The sequence below is a fragment of the Anopheles gambiae genome, chromosome 2 (genome assembly GCF_943734735.2).
Source record: "Anopheles gambiae chromosome 2, idAnoGambNW_F1_1, whole genome shotgun sequence".
Lineage (NCBI taxonomy): Eukaryota > Metazoa > Arthropoda > Insecta > Diptera > Culicidae > Anopheles > Anopheles gambiae.
Window position 1 is genome coordinate 4,407,237 of NC_064601.1, and position 19,648 is coordinate 4,426,884.

Consider the following 19,648-nt stretch of genomic DNA (forward strand, 5'->3'; position numbering starts at 1 on the left):
CCGCAGCCGAAAGCCGGCGTACAAGTGTAGCTTTAATTAGCAATAAGGAACCTCCTTGCGGAGTAGTGGGGGATGGTCGCAATCCAGGTCCACTAGAGCACTCGCACGATCGCGCCAGGCACACGAATGTTGGCCCTCTGTGTGTGTGTGTGTGTATCCGTAATGTAAATTTACTTACTTCCACCGGTTGATTTCTTATCGATAGAGAGGGCGTTATCGTTCATTAGACGAGATTTATAGCGCTCGGGCTGGTAAATCAACGAGGCAAACATGAACAACGAAGCACACAAACACTTCACCGAAGCGCACGCCCACATCTCATCCATCCTTGCCGACACACACACATACCGGGTTGGTCTGTCTGTAAGGAGGTCACTTACAAGCTTCCTTGCACGCAAAGCATCAACAACCATCGCGTTCGGGGGGAGGGAGGGGAGGGTTCTAGTCCTCGCTAGCACCACCGCCAGCCAGCAGTACGCGACGGACGGCGTGGCAATTGCATGCCCGGATTTAATTTCCATCGAATGTTTGATCAATTTGTGGGCACCGGGATCCTGGCGAACGGCGAACGAGCGAACAAGCCAGGCGAAACAGTCGGCCGATCCTTGCAACGTGTTCCGTACATACACGCACACACTCTCTCTCGTTGCAGTAGATGTGGCCCTGATTTATGTGTATCGATTAATTTGTGCAACGCACTGCACACACACATGATGCAGCCTGCCTTGCGTAGTCAATTATCGATGATTTACATGTCAATAAGCGTAATCAAGGCTGATTGCAAAACGAGCACCCTCTCTAGACCACACTCTCAGCCAGGGTGGTACACGTGGTGAGTGTCAGTAGTGGTAGTAGTAGTACTAGTAGTGCTGGGCTCAATCCCATCAATCATCCCAGCTGCTGGTTTGCGTTTACAGCGCGTACAAACTAAGGCCTGCGAACAGCACACGCAAACAGCACTTTCTTGCGCGTTTCATCGCTGAGCGAGACTGGGGGGGACAAAGTTTAAATATAACTCGCCCACCCGTCCCCAAAGATGTGGCTCAGCGATCGACGGGGCGAAATTTGATTGTCCCTTATAATTAGCTTTCGAGCGAAAGCGAAGAAAGCCCAAACAGAAGCGTTGCTGTTGTTCACCTTTTTTTCTCCTCCTTCTGCTGTGTCCAGGTGCCCCGGGTTCGGTTCTGTGTCCACGCACGCACGCACGTGGACGCACACAGATTTTCCACGCAGCATCTTCGACCGGCTCGGCTCCGTTGTCTTGTCTTTTGGTCGTCGTCGGGTCGAGCAAATTTCATTACGAGGCTAGTAAAACACAATCGAATGTGCACCCCAAAGGGGTCCGACCCACGGGGCCCGACCCGACCGAGCTGAGTTCGAGCATGGTCGAAAATGAAAGATATTTGATTATCGTTGATAATATTTAGTTCATGCATCTCTCTCTCTCTCTCTTTCCTGCGACCCGGTTGCCCAGTTTTCCAGGTGCAGCATTCCTCAACAGAGAGAGAGAGAGAGAGAGAGAGAAGGGAATGCCCCTTGTGTTCGGTCGAATTCAATTACTCGACGCAACAAACAAGCTACTTAAACTTAAACCTGGTCCCTTTTCTTGCTGCTGTTGCTGCTGCTGCTGCTGCTGCAGTGCAACGGAATTTTCGACGAAGCACGGAGCAGCTTCCACGGGGCACCCGAATGTCCTTGGGAAATCATTGATCATGGGGCCCGAAAGCGTAATCGGTTTCAATTTCAGGTATCTAATAGCGACCGATGAAACATTCCCAATAACTTGCCATCATCATGCTGCAACCACCAGCAACAGACGGACACGGTTCGAGTAAGGGGGGGGGGGGGGGGGAAGGGGGCAACATTTTTGGTCGTGCAAGAGAAACACATTCCATTCCACACAAAAGCGTGCAATGTGCGGCAGCAAAGAAATCATCCTTCCTTTCGGAGGGCGTTCCTTAGAGAGATAAGCTTCGAATCGCTTCTTCTCTTTGCTCACAAGCGCCCTTTTCAGATGGAATTGCCTTTATGACCGTTTCATAACATTTTCACAATAAGCGATCATCCAGTTGCTCGTTTTTTCTCATATTTATTTCATTATTTCATGTGTATAATGCTTAAGGAATAATACAAAGTAATGGTCGTTTGAATTACAAATACCAATTAGTGTGTATCGGGATCCCCTCCTACGCTTCCTAGCGAAATGATGGCCATCAAATGTTTTCACGCTGGCATCGGGAGATGAACCAGTATAGGTGTGTGTGTGTTTGTGTGATGTTAGTCAAGATGTTTGACGCAGATTTGATAGACGAAGATACGCAGGATACGTAGCAAACAAAGCGACACAATCAAAACAATAGAGTAAGCAAGCAATATAAATATTAACCATCCTGATACTGTCTAAGTATGTTAAGTAAAACATAGAAATTAATAAACGATTTTCAAACGCACGAATCAAGCTCGTCCCCAACGGTCCGGCGCAACGGCCCCTTGCGTAGCGACGGTTTCAAACGAAACTGCTCGAGCAAATGGTTCGTGTCGACAGTGCCACTGCTCGACTGCTTCCATCAACTTCCGCTAGATGCCGCACGCGCGAATCGACAACCGAGCCCGCTAGGTGGCGCTACCGTTCGGGTTATTAAAATTACGATAAAAACGTGCGACATTTTAAGAAAGAAAAAAAACATACAGAAACTATTGAAAAAATGGTTATAAAGTATAACAAGCGGTAGCTAATTTATAAAAGAAAATCAAGCTCAACATTCGAAAAGCAATATCCTGTCGCGACAATATCCGCGCGCGCGTTCCGTTTCCGGTCGGTATATGTATACGTGTTCTTAATTCTACTCCTGCTCTCTTGGCCTGTCGCTTTTGTAAGCGGTTAGTGTCGTTGCTGTGCGTTGCTGTGGTATGTGGGACTCAAAACCACCTGCACACACACACACAGCACAACACGGCTAAAAACTGTCCGCTACGTAATGTATGAAAAAAATGGAATTTTACTCGAATGGATTACATTGCTTCCGTACACTCTCTCTCCATGATTTCCGTGGAAATCAGCTGTGTCGCTCCAAACGGCACCCACTTGGCACATGGCCCTCGACGGAAATCGTTCGAAATCTTACTTCTTGTTCCCCTTCCTCAATGCGCACACACACCGCCCCAGACTCCCGTGGCCAGTATAATCTCTTTCATTTTCTGTTTTTTTTTTCTTCATAAAGCTAACATCCTCTCTATCCGCTTCTCTATATTCACCTAATGCACGCGGTTGATCACCGCTTCTCTCTCTCTCTCTAGAATTGAAGCCTATCGAAAGAAATACACTCAACTTTTCCTCCATCGCCATCGACTCGTCAAACTGTATGTCTGCCGACACCTCGTGTCCCCGTGGTCCGTCCGAATTTCACTCCATCCTAGCTAAATCGTGTTCAAATTCTTGCGTTCGTTTTGGTTTAATCACACATTTTCCTCTACCATAAGATTCTTCCACGCGAAAGTGCGGGCTTCTACGATTGATCTTCGCAACTCCTTCCTCTCTTTCATCCTCTAATGCTCCACACATATAACGATGATTTTGGCCAACTATCCTCCTGCATCAGTGTTGTCTGTCGCGTAAAGCACGCCCCCTCTCTTTCGCAGCTTCAAATTGGAACACTGAGCCTGGATGATATACCAATCTGATTTCCTCGAATGTGATTACAAAATAAATGCGTTCTACTGCACTACACTTTCACACTCAGTACAGCAGTGTTATTGGGGAACTGCGCTGCTGATGTGTGTTGTTAGAATGTCTCCTGCATTGAAGCCAATTTCAGGGTAAAGTTGCTATTATCGTCCGCACAGAAACACACACACACTCGCATACGCTCGTAATACGGATCAACTACACAGTGCGTTTTCCCAAACAAGCGAAGACTCCAAATTGGGGTTCGACGGTTCGAGTTGCATTCGGGTGCAACATTACTCGATCGAGACGCGAGTTAGCAACAAACCTCGTTTCTGTAGCCAGGCGCTGGAATAAAAACCAAAGCAAATCAGACGTTACCATTCATCCGCTTAAAAGCTTCCATGCCTCCAAATTACAACAAAAAAAAACTCACCCAATGCCTGCACCCAGCAGCAGCGATAGGACGTTCGTCAGCACGATCGAGTATAGAAACTCTCGCGAGAACAGGGAATTCTTCCCAACACGGACCTGCCGTATGGAGTAGCCGGCGTGGATGGGTTTGTTGCGCTCTTCCTGCGTCTGATTGGGATGTTCAAATTTCCAGTCTCTGTGAAGGGGTAGACAGACACAGACAGAAAAGTGTTTCCATTAGATTAGCAGCGGAGAATTACGCGCGCGCGCGTCAATTGACACTCACTTTGGAGGTTGCTGATCCGGCCGGCTGCTCCAATCCCACACCCAGTCTGTGTCTTTCACAATGTCACCGTCCTGTAAAAAAAACGAAAAACAAGCAATTAATAAGCTTCATTTCATCCGGTTTGGCTGCAGCAATATCGTGCTCGTTCGTGCTGTCCGTGTCCCGCCAATGCTATCAGCGCCCGCACAACGTTATGCAATTCTAATAAATTCTCAGTTAATTAGCAAGATTATCGCAAACAGAGGCTACAACAGGAACGTGATCCCCTTCGTTCGTTTGAAGGGTGCCTGTGTATCGCCAGCTTGTGCCAGGGACTGTGTGGCCGGGCAGAACGAAAGTCGGCGCAACAACAACAACACCATTTATATCTGTCGATATAAAACAACAGATAGCACAGAGCAATTAGAGAGCATGTCGATACATCCATGTTGTGTTGCAAACAACACCCTTCTTCCCCTTCATATTCCAGACCGTTTGGAGTAGAAACAATCGCTTTGAAAACTTCCAACTGAAGGTCGCCAATTTCCCTCAAACTAATATGGATTCCCTCATTTTGCATTCTAACAGCTCCGTTGCGCTTGAAAGCTATCTCTCTCTCCCCCGACAGCTCTGTTACGCTCCAGTTGACCGCAAACAAAACCTCGCCACGAATCTGATTCGCCGGATGATGTTACCAAATGGTTGAAAACAAAAACCAAAACCACCAAAAACAATGCCACACCGCAACCGAAAGGCCGCTCACATTACGTCAACCACCCCAACAGGCAGGCGCGTGAATGTGTGTGCATTTTAGGGGGTTGAGTTTCCGTTTGACATTTGAAATGTCGCCCCATTCACCTCGCACTGGCACTCTCTCTCTCTCTGCCCACAGCATCCGTTTATCAAACTGTACACGCTCTGCACCAAGCGTTAGCGTTACCTTGTTGACGTAGTTGATGTAGACATTCCGGAGATCTTCCTCGGTGGCGGCCAGCTCCGTGTTTGGACTGTTGGGCGGTGATTTGGGACTTCCGCGGGGCGAGTTTTTGCGCGTACTCGTCAGCGACGCGACCCGGCTCGATTCCTTCGACTCGTCGCGCTGAGCCTCCCGCAGCAGTCTTATGTATTCTTCGACCGAGGCAAACGCCAGCGGTGTCGTCCGGTCCGGACTCTTCGTGCCAACAGCACCGGCCAGCATCGTGGTGCCGGTGGGGACGAAATTGTTGCTACTTCCTCCACCAACAACAGCAGCGGTGGTTCCTGCGCCTACTAATCCGCTCGTCGCTCCTGCTGCTCCACCCGTGTTTGTGTTCGATGACAGCTCGATCCAGGACTCTGCGTAAATGTAAACAAGAGAAATGTTGAGATTAAAGCATGACGACAAACCAACACAAAAAAAAACAAAATGAAGAAGCAAAGAAATGGCAAATCCGAGTAACGTTGCGCAAACCGGGAAGATGGGAATTATAATTGTGCAACCTTTTTCCCCTCCGGCCGTATGATCGGATCGGATGTGGAGGAGCCCCCACAACAGGTGTGACCTTGAACATTGGCAACAACGCCACCAACATCATCCATTTTGTGTTTTTATCCACATTTTCTTCTTCATCCCCTGATTCGTGAAACTCGTTCAGGGGTGTTGTTGGCTTTTCGCTCACAATCCCAGCCACGAATGCGGTTTGCCCCAGCTCAAGGTCTACAGCGTCGCCGTCCCCCCGCGTCGTGCTCGTTCGTTGTGTTTTGTTGTTGCATTTCGTTTAGTTTCACGTTTTGTTGCCCCTGTTAGTGTGTGTGTGCGTGTGATTTGCCGTTAGGCTAAGCCGAAGGGCAACACACAAATTAATATTTATCACGAAGAAGCGCGCAGCGCACTGGTTAAGCAGCTCGTTTCCTTCTCCTCCACTGCCCGCGGTCAGCTCGGAATACTGATTAGTGTGTGCTGGGGATGTCGTGCTTTCAGAGCGCCAGAACACTAGAACACTGCAGGAAGTAAGAACGATACGGAAGGGTGGAAGGGGAGAGCTCCATTGGAGGATGAATGGTTTCGATAGACAATGTACCATTAGAGTTTGCGCATCGGATACACTTCAATGCCCAAATGCGCTATAACACGCGTCGTCCGCCACACAACGACACCCTTTGTAATGGTGGAATCGTTCGTTAGAGTGCAGCAAGCGAGGAACCCTGCTCAAGACGATCATCCCTCTTCCTCCACTGGTTGTATTGGGGCATTGTTTGCTAAATTATTAGTAGCTAAACTTAGACAGACAAACGCACACACTAAATGTAGGTCATCTCCATGAAACTTGTTTCAAGAACTTAAAACCCGCTCGCTCCATAACTCAACAATGGCCGTGGATGAATGTGCTTAAAGGGAGAGCATCAAGTTCGTGGTTAGAAAAAAAAGAACAATGTGGCATGATGTTCAAAGCAACTTGAGCAAATTATTATTCCAAAATTCTTCGTCACCATCGCTGCCTTACCAATACCAGCTTGGTGAAGAAGTCACACACTAATCTACGACCCCCTCCAAAATCAAACAAAATTTGGTAAACAAATAGACAGGCCTTTCAACCTCACTCTCTAACACAGCTTTATCCATGATCCCCTACTACTACTACTACTACCTACTCTTCTATGCCACGCGAGTTTCACGTGCATTCCAAAGTGAAGGTAGGGCGAAGCCAAAAGCATCGAAACAAACACCGTACAACCAATAAATAAATCCCAACTCAACCTCCAACTACACGATTCTATAAGGAAATCGCACCATACACATACACACACCCTCCTCTGGGGGAGAGAGGCAAAACACATGCTATCGCCATCTGGATTTGTCGCCTATCCGCTGTTTCATTAGACTTTAGTAATTGTGTTTACTCGCGAGGCCTGTAATTAACCCGTTTTTTATCGGCTGCGTGGCTCGTAAACGATATTTACCATCTGCTTTATTACGTGACCACGTTGGCACGATCAGACGAGATAGTTTTGTTTCCACTCAAACTGTTGTTCATTCCTGGTTCAATATTATTGTTTTTTCTACACTTTAATCAAAACAATGCTACTGTACAATTCAACCAGCAACAGTCAAGTGCCTATAGTTTCTATAAGTTGCATACAACTCGAACTTCAACTTGCAATTCAAAAATCTCGAGACTCGTAAGGTCATCAAACAGGGCTGATAATACGCCACCGCTGCACATTCATAGAACGCAGTAAATGGAAACAAAAAGAGTAATATCTTAAGTACCTCTTCACAACTCCCACCGCCGACGCTGCCGGAGAATGAGAAAGAACCGAACAAATAGCTCGATTGTGCGCTAAAATGACACCTTCTATGTATGTTGGAGGAAGTGCAGTGAGGAGGTGGCGTGTTGTTTTCCTTTAGCACCTTATTTCCTCCAGCCCTGCATTGGGGCGGCACCGGGGACACAAAGCGACGTAAACAAAGTAGAACAGAAGTAAATATTCCCTCTACCCTTTGACGGGAATATACGAAGCTACAAGACAAGAACTCGTACACACCACCAGCTCAAGGGAAGACGTCAGCCAGCCAATGTACCAAAACCGCATCATCCAGCACCGTTCCCAAGGGAGTTTACGTCTCCCTTTTCCCAGCGTCTATGACGTCAATTGCACACTACCGACGTGGTGGTGCACAACAGACACACCATAATATGCCAATCCGTTCGACCCCAGTCGAAGACAGCAAGGAAACACACATCCTTCCCAGTGTGATGGGAGCAACGATGGAAAACACGTCAATGACCATCGATGCATGCGTGTTGTCTATCGCACGGAATAAGAAAAGCCAAAGCAAGTCAGGACAACAAAGACCATTTTGCTTGTTGTCTGGTCGTCAAAAAAAACTTGCCATGAAAAGTTCAGTTCAATTGGGATGTCTTTGTCCTACATTCCAGGGCCAGCAGCCTCGTCGACAAAGTGGAGACTGCGCATACAAATTTCCCCGCATGAACCGACTGGATGCACTTTTCTTCAAGCAAACAAAACGATTCCCGTATGTTGTCGCAACCTATTAATAAATCGTCTAATCACAGCCAAAACTTTCACTCTCTCTCTCTGTGAATGAATGAACGGAAAGGAAAGATACATCCCAAGTAAATTCTAGGCAACACGCCAAACCATCCTATTGTGTTCGTGATGTGGGGGAATTCCCTTTATTGTCGCCAACCACGAAACAAACAAATCACTGCGCGCATTGCACGTTTGCACCTTTGATTGTAAATGCGCTTTCGTGTGCTCACATTAGCACGTACGCCAGAGAGCAAAGGAAGCCAATGCGGCGCTTGTGGCGTTGTGTTGGCGTAGGTCAAGCTTGATCCAATCCACCCCCACACGGACATCAACCGCGCGCAGGAGGCAATAACCGCCCTGCCTGGCCGTGAGTGTAAGAGCAACCATGTGTGCCATTTCTACACCTCTCGAGAGTAAATCATTCCTTCTTTTTTTGCCACTTCGGTGCTTCCGTGATCACGTCCACGATGTACGGACACTGCACTGGGGGATTAGAAACAAGTTAGTGAAACGGCCCACCACCAGGAGAGGCAGCAACAACACTGGCAGTTCAGCGATACTGGCCGTTGTCTAGACTGACGCGCGAGCAAGTTTAATTACAAAACAAACCGCACCCCGCGTCGTCCCAGCCCCGATGCCGATAAGTTCAAGGAAACATAGACTGGCAGAGTTCAACACAGCACGTCCAGCGCTACTACCACGTTGTACCAGTGCCTGGATGCATGCGTGGATCACACCGCATCACACCGTGGATCACAAGTTATTGCATTCTAATCTTTCTAATCCTTCCAGACTTAGCGGGTGAAGGTGGAAAGCCAGACTGTGATTGGTGGTGGAGAGATGGATGTATGACATTGAGACAAGGTGTTGCTGGCTCCAGCTCGAACATCGGTGTGATGTAGTGATGGGTAAGGTGGCAAAAATCCAGAGTCGAATCCGTTATGACTCTAACAATTTTGGAACCTACTCCCGGAAGGTAGATACGACCAGCATTATCTGGAACCGGCTGGAGACGTCCGGCCAGAGTCATCTGCAGTCGCAGTCGAAGTCTTCCGGCGTCTTAGTCGAAGTTATTCATAGTCAGAATCGGAGTCAACCAGAGTCGAAGTTGGTGTCATCCGGAGTCGCCGTCGGAGTCATCCGGAGTCCGAGTCGAAGAAATCCGTAGTCGCAATCGGAGTCACAGTCCGAATCATCCAGAGTCGGAGTCGGAGTCATCCGGAGTCGTATTCGGAGTCATCTAGGGTCGAAGTCATCCGGAAGCGGAGTTATCCAGAGTCGAAGTTCGAGCCATCCGGAGTAGTAGTGGGAGTCTTCCGGAGCCTTAGTCGAAGTTATTCAGAGTCGCAGTCGGAGTCATCTGGAAATCGGAGTCATCCAGAGTCCGAATCATCCGGAGTCGCAATCGGAGTCATCCGGAGTCCGAGTCGAAGTAATCCAGAGTCGCAGTCGCAGTCATCCGTAGTCGGACACAGAGTCATCCCGAGCCAACCCCGGCCGAGTCCAGCTCCACCCGACTTCGATTCTGGACAACTTCAACTCTGGGTGGAACTGGTCGTTCCGATTTTGCTGGAGTTGCAATCGGACTAACAATAATTAGAGTCGGAGTCATGGATGCACATCCAGACAGCACATCACTAGATATGTTGCATCGGTTTAATGACGTAAATTAACGGAAACGCATCCGGCAAGCAGGCGTAGTTAATTAATTACTACGCTTCGATTGAACCAATCTACCATCCCGTTCGGACGATTACTCTCACACCTTCTTCTACGCAGTTTAAGCTTTAATTTCCATGCACCACATGCTGATGATGATGGGTTTGCACCTCTTCCAATGACTGTGGTGCAGCTCGCCGTTGCCCTTGTGAAGTAAATGACACAAACATAAATCAATTGCCATTGCAGTTGCACCGCCCATTTTTCTCATCCCCTCCCTTATTAATGAGACATTAGCACAATTAAGGCAATTGACCGTATCAGCTTACTCTGCTTACTCCCTTTTTTATGCTGCTCTGACCAATTGCACAAAATAATTGTAATTAAATTGGTGCAGTTCATTACTTTTGTGTTTACACAAGAGTTTTTGCAGTACTTGGACTGGGCACTCTTCGACACAAATCAAATGGAAAAACGTTTTCTATGCTCTCCTGCAATGGTGTTTACATTCCATTCATCGTACGATCAATCGATTATCGGGCCTTCAAATCAAACGCATATGAAACGCTACTTTTCACGCCTTCTCCCGCCTTCGGTGTGGAAAATGTAACACAACCCAACGACGCATCGACGCATTTTTGGAGCCGTATGTAGGCACAAGGCAACACTCGTTGCAAGACACACATTACCACACATTACCACCCCTATCCTCACTCGCACTCACAATTCACCAGGGGTATGCGCTTCTTCAAATGTGTGTTGACCTCATTTTCAAACCCCCACCACCACCACCATTCACACAAAAAACTCAAATTGTAAAACAAAACAAACTAGCCAACGCTTTACTGAGTTCAATTCCCCTCTCCTTGGTCGGTTTTGATGGCGGTTTTGTATGTTTTTTTTTCTTCTGTGGCGGTTATCTACCTCCACCGGCCAACGGAAGGCGTGAAGTACGTGAAACAACAACACTGTATGAAACCATACAACAACAATCCACCGACGACTTAAGAAAACGAACGTAACATCAACAAACTGCCAAAAAAGAAACGAACCTCCACCTTTTCTTTATCAGTATAGTGCCAGTTGGTTGGGGTGGCCGCCTGCCGCTCGTCTTATTTGGAGGGTCCACCAAGACTGGGCGCAAGTGAAACTAACAGCAAGAGGACACACACTCAAAACGCAAACGTCTCGCTGGTCGCTCGAAGCGTAACCGCTATCAATGTACACACAAACACCGTTTTCTTCCTTTTACTAGCGCCTCGCAAACTGGACATTGCGAAGTAGAGCGACGTGGGTGAATTAGCGATTTTCCTCCCCGCCTCCAAAACACTCTTTCCTCCTGCCGCGCACACAAACGACTACGGAGAGCCGACAATAAATCTCTGTCCCGTCTAGACTCGGCTGGACCGACAGAGGGATCTGGATCTCGTATACAAATAAATATACAAGCGCTCTCAAACTCGCCACACAAACAACAATGCACCGTCCTCGCTCCTCCTCCTCCTCCTACCTTTCATCACCCAGCAGGGAGCATGGGGTGCATTCGCCCTTCAGCCAAACGATTAATGCGTGATAAGGGATGGGCAAGCAATTCCGCCATTACCGCACGCTGCATTGCACTGCAGTTGCAATTTGCACCGGAGATTATTAAAATCCGACCTAACAACAACACCAGCTCCCGTGTGTCCGGGGTGACTCAGGTGTGTGTGTCTGTGCTCGGTCGGGAGGCAAACTGACCGTCACAGATTCGTCGCAGTTTCTTTCAAAACAACACACGTTGGTGGAAGGGGAGGGGGCTGGGCCAGGTGTCATGGCATCCATCAACAACGCCACCGAATGCCGCGCAAAATGGGAAGGAAACGACGCTTCCTTGAGTGGTGGCATTGTGTTGTGTTGGAGAACGTGGCGGAACATTCGCTGATGATGATGATGTCCCACTTTTATTGACCATTTGAACGTTTGTCATCTGGGTTAATATTGACTGACGATGGTGAGACTGGTGTGTGTATGTAGCACAGAACAAGGCGACATTATTGCAAAACAAGATCAAATACGATCAAATTGAGGAGCAGCGTTTCCAATCTCTGTTTCCACTCATCGTCATTGTAGGCAAATTTTACGTTAAAAAAAAGGTGTTTTGACGCATTCAACGATACCATCACTGACTCTTGATAACGGTTGACCCACATTGCAACGGAACAGACTGCATTAAATGGCGCTTATCATTAAAAACGTGCTTTTGTTTCGAGCGCTTGCGTTGCATTCGCACACGAATTCCGTCCAGATGGTGTCAAAATAATAACGAGCCCGAATTGCCCCCCCGCTCTTCGCAGGCCTACGTTAATCGTTCTGCTTGTTTACACAGCGTTACAACTACGTCGTCAGAGGTCTATATTTGGGTTTCCCTCTTCAGAGCGTGTGCCGTTGCATTCATTGCCGGTATCAAATGCTCGTAGGTCGTGTTTACGTTCAAAATTAAACCAATTCCTACTAATCATGCAATAAAAATAACCCTCCCCTCCCCCCAACAGGTACAATCAATTCGGTTTCTATTGGCGCTTAAAATTGCGCCTCTAAGTCTTCGGTTGGCGCATCATCATCGCCATCATCATCGGCGAAGTTCATTCACCGATCGTGCACACGATACGAACACGCACACACAAACACAGCTGCACTGCATGTTTAGTGCAATTGGCAATGGAGCAAATGCAACCCAGTTTCCGGTTTTTTGGTGCGTTTGGTGGGGCGCGTTACACACACTTGCAGTACACGCCCCGTGCCAGTGTGTTTGTGTCAGAGTAAGCCGTGGCGCAATGGAAAACAAAAACATATACGCTTGTAAATCATCCAAACCGGGTTGATGGGGCGCGGGTTGGCCTGCGCAAAAAAAAGTGCATAAACACATAAACAGACATAAAAACGGCGCTGGCAGAGCAGTTCAACATATGGCCCCGCGCCTCGCTGGCACATTTGCTAATTTTAAATGCTTTCCTTTTTAAAACGTCTTTTGTTTGTGGCGATTCAGCTGGAAAGTTGGTGGCAAAGTGTGAAGCGACCAGCACAGAAATCGATCAGTAGAAACAAAACAAAGAGAGTTCTGTTTGTGTCAATGTTCGTTCTTCACAGATCGTTGATCGTTTTCCTGGTGAAGGGCCTAAAGATCGGTTTCCTACTGGAACTGTGCAAACTGCAAGCATACAAGTACACTGCTGCATCTAGAAGAATCCTGTTCGATTAGATATAGAATTCCCTTCTCTTCCTGATTCTACAGTCGAATTAGAAATTCGTCATCACAGCTGATCGTCAGCACAGTCGATCATTGGAAAACCGTTTTCAACTACATCATCACCATCATCATCGCCGTCGTACAGCTCCCCCATCATCATTCGTCTCGCCGGGTTTAAGCACATGATATCTTATCAGCAAACCAAACGTAGCAGCCCTTAGCAGTGACCCGATCGAACCCGATCGAAAGACCCTTTTTCTATTCGCTTTTCGAACGCGTCAGCGACCACGGCGTAGGCCGAGAGAGAGAGAGAGAGAGAGAGAGAGAGAGAGAGAGAGAGAGAGAGAGAGAGAGAGAGAGAGAGAGAGAGAGAGAGAGAGCAATAGCATCGAATCGTGATTCGCTCTTATCGCGCGCCTTTGCCCTCCCTCGCCTCCTGTTGGCATTGGAATCTTCTCCGTTCGCCCACAACAAACGAACCATTTGCATCACCCCCCGTTGCTCGATCGGCGAAAGTGTCTGGGCGGCCTTAGTTTTGCGCAACATTGCGCGACACCCAGGCGATGGCGATCGGAATGGAATGGTTGTGGTGGTGGTGCCTGTGGTTTCTTATCGCTCCTCAACTCGCTTGTTTGTTTAATCTGCTTCTTTTCTCTTTTGTTCTATTCCTGCGAACGGTGTAATTAAACAACAAGCACTTAACACTTTGTGTGTTTCTGCTACTTACTGTTCAAATATTATTAATGTACGTACACAACCAGCTAAACAACACTGCAACACTGTTGCTAACGATGTTGCCTGAATGTTATATCTTGCTTCGTTTGTGCACATTTTTTCGCTGTTGATAATACGTGACCCAAATTCATTCCCACATGTGTTTTGCATGTGACTCACTCTTACAAGCTACCGAAGGAACTCTGCAGGACTTCACACAGGATGTCAAACCCTGGCCGGTGTAAAAGCACGAAACAGGTTTGGCAAAGGAAAAGTGCCCTCTTGGTGTTCCCTCTTTTCGACGGCTTCTTCACCGCTGTGAAGCCCAACCGAAACTGCAACCGGAAACCAAATTATGCAGAGACAGGGAGAGCAGGGCACGAAACGTATTTGTTATCATGTTTTCCTACCAACCGAAGGTCATCGTCCCACTGAGTGAGTGCTGTCGGACACTGTGCACTATCGTGCTCAGTAGACCATTGCCACCGTGTACTGGTTTTCCTCTTATCGCTACACAGCCACAGCGAGCGCAAAGGAAGGAAAAAAAGGTATCGAAAACAACAGAAATAGAACAGGCGGAACCGGCGTTTTTGGCGTCGCCTGGTCGTTACACAGAAAACACGCGGCAAGTGCATTCCAATGGCCACTGCTGCCGGTGGGCGAGGCAAAGGAGACCGGCGGTCGGTTTCAATTTCTACTTTTTGCTAGATTCCCTATCAAGGCCCTCGTCGCAGAATCGCCAGCCGACCGTAACGACGACAACGATGAGATGAGTGTTGACTGACAACAAAGCATGCTTCACCGGCGCGGGCCCTACAAAAAAAAAGCGTTGCAAAGGGAGGTAAACACTCCCCCCACAAACACACACACACGCACACACATGCACACAGTGTTTGAACGCTATCGCCTACGACGCAATAAGGCATCTCCTCTCTCCCGGTGACGGCGACGCACGTTCTTGTTGCGTGGGAAAAAGTATTGATTGCGCCTTCCGTGATCGTGGGGAGAGCGGGGAAAGTCCGCTGATGCATTCGCGGCCAACCATTCACTCCACCCAGCTTACTTACCTCCCAGCTCTTCCGGACCCATCTTCGTCAGCTGGCTGCTGGTGGACGTGGCCATTGTTGCCTTGGTGCTGCTGCTCAGCAGGCTGTTTTTATCGGTGGACAGATTTATCGTACGGAACATGCCTCTCTCCACGGGAAAGCGAGATCAAGATCCCCCCTTTTTCCTCTCTGTGGCGTGATCCCTTTTTCCACTACACTACTCACACACACACAATAACGCTGTGTTTGGCTGTTGCTCGCTACTCCAACTCCGCTCCAATCGTGAGTGCGCTGGTTGGGTGCTGTTTTGTAAACAAAGAACGCCAGCAAACGGACGCGTACGCTTCAAACCGTTGGCGTTTTCACCACCCCGAAAACGTTCGCGCGCTACGTCACGTAGGCCGCGCTGCAAAACAACAAACTCGGGCTCGGACCACTTTCGACTGCACGCACACACACTCGCGTACAGCCCTGCACCGCGCTGGAAAGACAAAAGACTCTCACTCACACACGCGCACTGCACCCTCCAAGAGACGCACCTTTCGTGTAGCCGCACTGCACACACACACACACACGCACACACCGAACGACCGACGGCTTTGTTTACAACGTAATGGCGCAGGGCTTTTTCGTCAGCCAGCGGGAATCCAATACACACAGCTCGGCGCTCCGGATCCAAATTTTCCACCGCGTCACCTCGCACTCGCACTCCGGGATGGGGGGAAAAAACAAACTGCGCTCTCAAAAAAAAACACACACACGGAAGTGTGGTGTGATTAATGCGTGCAATCGGAAACGGGACGTTCTCGGAAACGCAACGGCAATGTAAACAGCTGGCACACTATCTCACGAGAGGGTAAAATCGAACAACACTCTACCGATGCGCATTAAATGTGTGCGTTTTTAAAAGCTACTCTTCAACCTACACACGCTGACAAAGCTCCACTCCAATTTCCAATATCGTTTTGGGGTCTTCAGCAACCGACGCTTGTATCGTTTTTTATCAGCAAATGTTTACGTGATTTATCGCACAACAATCGTTTTAAATCATTCACCACACGAATTGGCTTGCGATTTTGGGTTCACTATCAAACGGCACATCCAAGAAGCGAATCTTTGCTCATCTGGTCAACAAACGCCCTCTCTACTGCTTTTCGGTTGAATCCGCAGTGCGAAGATTTGCCGTTGAGCTGTTATTCTATGCCCCTATCTTCGTCACAATGATATTTTGGACTCGTTTCCGCGGTCGAGTGTGCACCTGTACGCTGTCACGGACCGGGGCAGTTTTGACCATTCCTCAGTTGCTGATAGGCCCATAGTTCTCCGTTGAAGTGACATTTGACTGCAGGTGGAGCAAAGACATGTTTTTGGCAAAAGTTTTGTTGGAAATTCACAAACCACACATTTTTACGAAGTGGAGCATCGGAAGATAAGAGATTATTTATCGCACACTGTTGACGGTATTTCATTGTAAGTATTTTGTTTGTTTAGTTTGCCCATAGTGCCCTAAAAATATTGGCTGCATCAGATCGCGTCTACACAATCACATATTATGATGTAAAGTTTTTAGTACAACACCTAATATGAAGAATAATAATTACTGGTTAAATAAATAAACCTTCAATCTCATATTTTTAGTGCAATTGTATGAAAGAACGCTAAAGATATTGTGTTTCTTGAATATTGATTTCGCTTGGTACTAAAATCGAGCCTTGTTTAATCGTCTGGAGAGTCGTCGTCGGGAGTCGGAGTCACCAACTCCCACTTTTCACCCCAAGCGCCACAGATTACGCTTATACAACTGGAAAATCAAATATCCATCGAAAAAAAGAAAGCTCCATAGTTACACAGGTTTGCTTAAAAGATGGCGTTTAATATCTCATCATTTTGCTGTCCTTTTCATGCAAATTGTTTTGCCATATTGCTGTCCTTTTTATGCAAATTGTTTCGTCTAGCTCTATCTATTCATTGCCTATACACCCTTCTAATTTTTCGAGCAAAGCAGTACAGAGGGAAGGAGAAAGCTCTCAAAGCGAGGAATGCTTCACTGTGAGACTATACCAACAATAGATGGCCCAGCAGCCAACCAACAGCCGATAAGAACCCGTTTAGTGGTCGTTTATTGGCATTTGCGACCGCTGCAATTCTGAATCTAACCCCGGATTCGTCGGAGACGAAATCGGACTACAATAGCTTCAGAGTGCATACTACTACTAACAACTATCCAGATCGCAATATCTCGATGGAAAGAACATCCATCACAGCGCGATCTGCGAGTCACTGCAAAAGGCTTGTCAAGAATATCAACGATTCCAGATTCTGGGCGGTTCCGGCTTGTCGGGTTGAACCTTTAGAACTGAGTCCGAAATTTGTTGGAACCGTCCGAATTCCGTTCCGTTTTTTTTTTGGCAATTTCGCAGGAAAAATCCACTATTTATTGAATTTCGTGCACCAATCGAGCAGCTTAAAAAATTGTTCAAATGTCTCTTGGTCGTTACGCTAAAATTATTATTTGTCTGATTTACATTTGAACGAATAATCTCTAGCTCTTTGATTTAAACTAATATCAATGTCGACAGCGTTGCGTTACTGAGAAATGTACGTTTCTCACAAATCAATTTCCGCTCCGATTCTCGCTGCGTGTAAAAGTCCCAACGGCCTTTAGCAAGGGTGTCAAACACCACACAACACAAGAGGAAAAATACAGTTGCATGCTTTGAACAGTTTTGCAAAGAAAAGATCGACAACGATGCAATCTACACATGTTAAGTAATATACAATTAAATTATTACTATGTGCTGTATATTTTAGTAACATTTCGTAATTCTGACTTTGACACCTTTGATACAACCCTTGACATCTGATCTATAGATGAAAAAAGATAAGATGAACTTTTCACTCTTTTCATATTAATGTTGGGAAGAGAATGAGGTAGATCAAGCCACTTATGTTCTAATATCATCGTCGAATCGGAATCTGAATCTGATCGTGCTGTTTTATATCCGGGTTTTGACCGCTCGATTTAATTAAAAACAGTTTACCCTACGGCTGTAAGCCAGGATGCCAGGAACACTTTCACACAAACCATAAAACGTGACTGAAAATATGAGAACAACAACGTTTTAATCGGTCGTTATTTGACTGCCAGTGCTTGTGCCGTCTCCATGCCGAACGTTAAGACGCAATAAAACAACCCGAAATGGAGCCATTTTCACAAATCTTCCGAGCGGAAAAACTGTTCCGATTGCACCCACCAAAAAGGCCCATATTTCATCTGCCACCAGTCCATTCATCTTCTGCGCTCGAAACCACTCACATCACCAGACGCAAAGCGCACCGAAGGAACCTGATCGGACACGTTTGCCACATTCAATTTAAATGGCACGTTTGGTCACCACCATGTTACCGAACCAGGGGGGGAGGGGATTTGCTGGTGGAGTGAAAGAGAAACCCCAACAGCCTACAGTGCAGGTCACAGCGTCACCGTCGCAAGCCGGCGGAAATCGAATGCATGTTACGACAACGGCCACGGAGAAACAACGGCTTCTCACAACATGATCTCATGCTCCTTGAGCCGATCCTCTCTCTCCTCGCCCCCCCCCCCCCTTTTCGGGAACATCAACTACTTTCCCCTTCCTCACCCTTCGTGCCCCTCTCGTTCCGTTTCTTCTAGTAAATCGGGAGCAAAGCTTTCAAGCGATTGCGTCTATGCAGCATGATCCATTGCATGTAGCTCTCGTCCGAAACTCGTTGTATGTGTGCGAGAGATTGTGTGTACGTAGACAAGGGTAAAGATCAGCCACAAACACTGGTCTCAACGGCCACACGATTTCCCACCCCCACCACCTCTCTCACCCAACCTACCCATCCACCGCCACCCGATCGAGACAATGATGGACGCACTGGTTTTTCGGTTGCTCGATCCGCGGCGGCTCCTGCTGCTCCTGCAATGTGTACAGATCGTTTTTCCATCGGAAGGGGACGCTGGGAGAGGAGGAGGGACGGGAAACGGAGAAGGTAAAGTGGCTGGTCACAACACCCCGCTAGAGTGGAGCCACTTGGAGCAGCCACGGCAAGGAAAGAAACAAAAAGTATCCACTCGGCCTGCAAAACGGAACGGAACCAGTGACAACGAGCCCAACAAACAGGCAGGGCGATGGATAGGGAAAGGGAGATGGGGTGTGGTGTGGTGTGGAGGGAAGCGGTGGAAGCGAAGCAAAGGACGAAGCAACGAGAAAACGGTCGAAATCCCATAATCATTGCACATTTCCCATGATCGTTAACTGGGCCCGTCCGATCGTCATCACCTCCTAAACGGGCTCTCCCTTGCCGCCTCCCGTTCGCACGCTCCAACAGCAAGTCAGGGGTGCGTGTGTGTGCATCTCTCAGCCATACCCCCCACCCCCTCCACCCATCCCTCTGTCCCTCTGTCAGCCCTTGTCCCGTGCCCCTCCAGATCCCGTGCAACATTCAACATAACATTCTGACTGCCACTTGGCTGCCTGCGGTGTGAAGAGAAGCCGGTTTCGCGCGTGCCTGTATGTGTGTGGTCCTGTCAGTCGCGATCACCGTCGTCGGTACGCTTTTTTTGATCACTTCCCTTCGCTTCGACCCCGTCTTTCTTG

At 47.9% G+C, this 19,648-nt stretch overlaps 1 protein-coding gene across 1 annotated transcript; it reads right to left on the reverse strand.

The window, feature by feature from the left end:
- Nucleotides 1-2,073: 2,073 nt before the first annotated feature.
- LOC1281765 (BCL2/adenovirus E1B 19 kDa protein-interacting protein 3) lies at nt 2,074-16,310 on the reverse strand. The gene is made up of 5 exons (XM_003435772.2): nt 15,045-16,310; nt 5,284-5,678; nt 4,365-4,435; nt 4,101-4,274; nt 2,074-4,012 (listed from the first exon to the last, which is right to left on the reverse strand). The coding sequence occupies exons 1-5, from the start codon at nt 15,163-15,165 to the stop codon at nt 3,961-3,963; spliced, it is 813 nt and encodes a 270-aa protein (XP_003435820.2). The 5' UTR covers nt 15,166-16,310; the 3' UTR covers nt 2,074-3,960.
- Between the last annotated feature and the right edge of the window lie 3,338 nt (nt 16,311-19,648).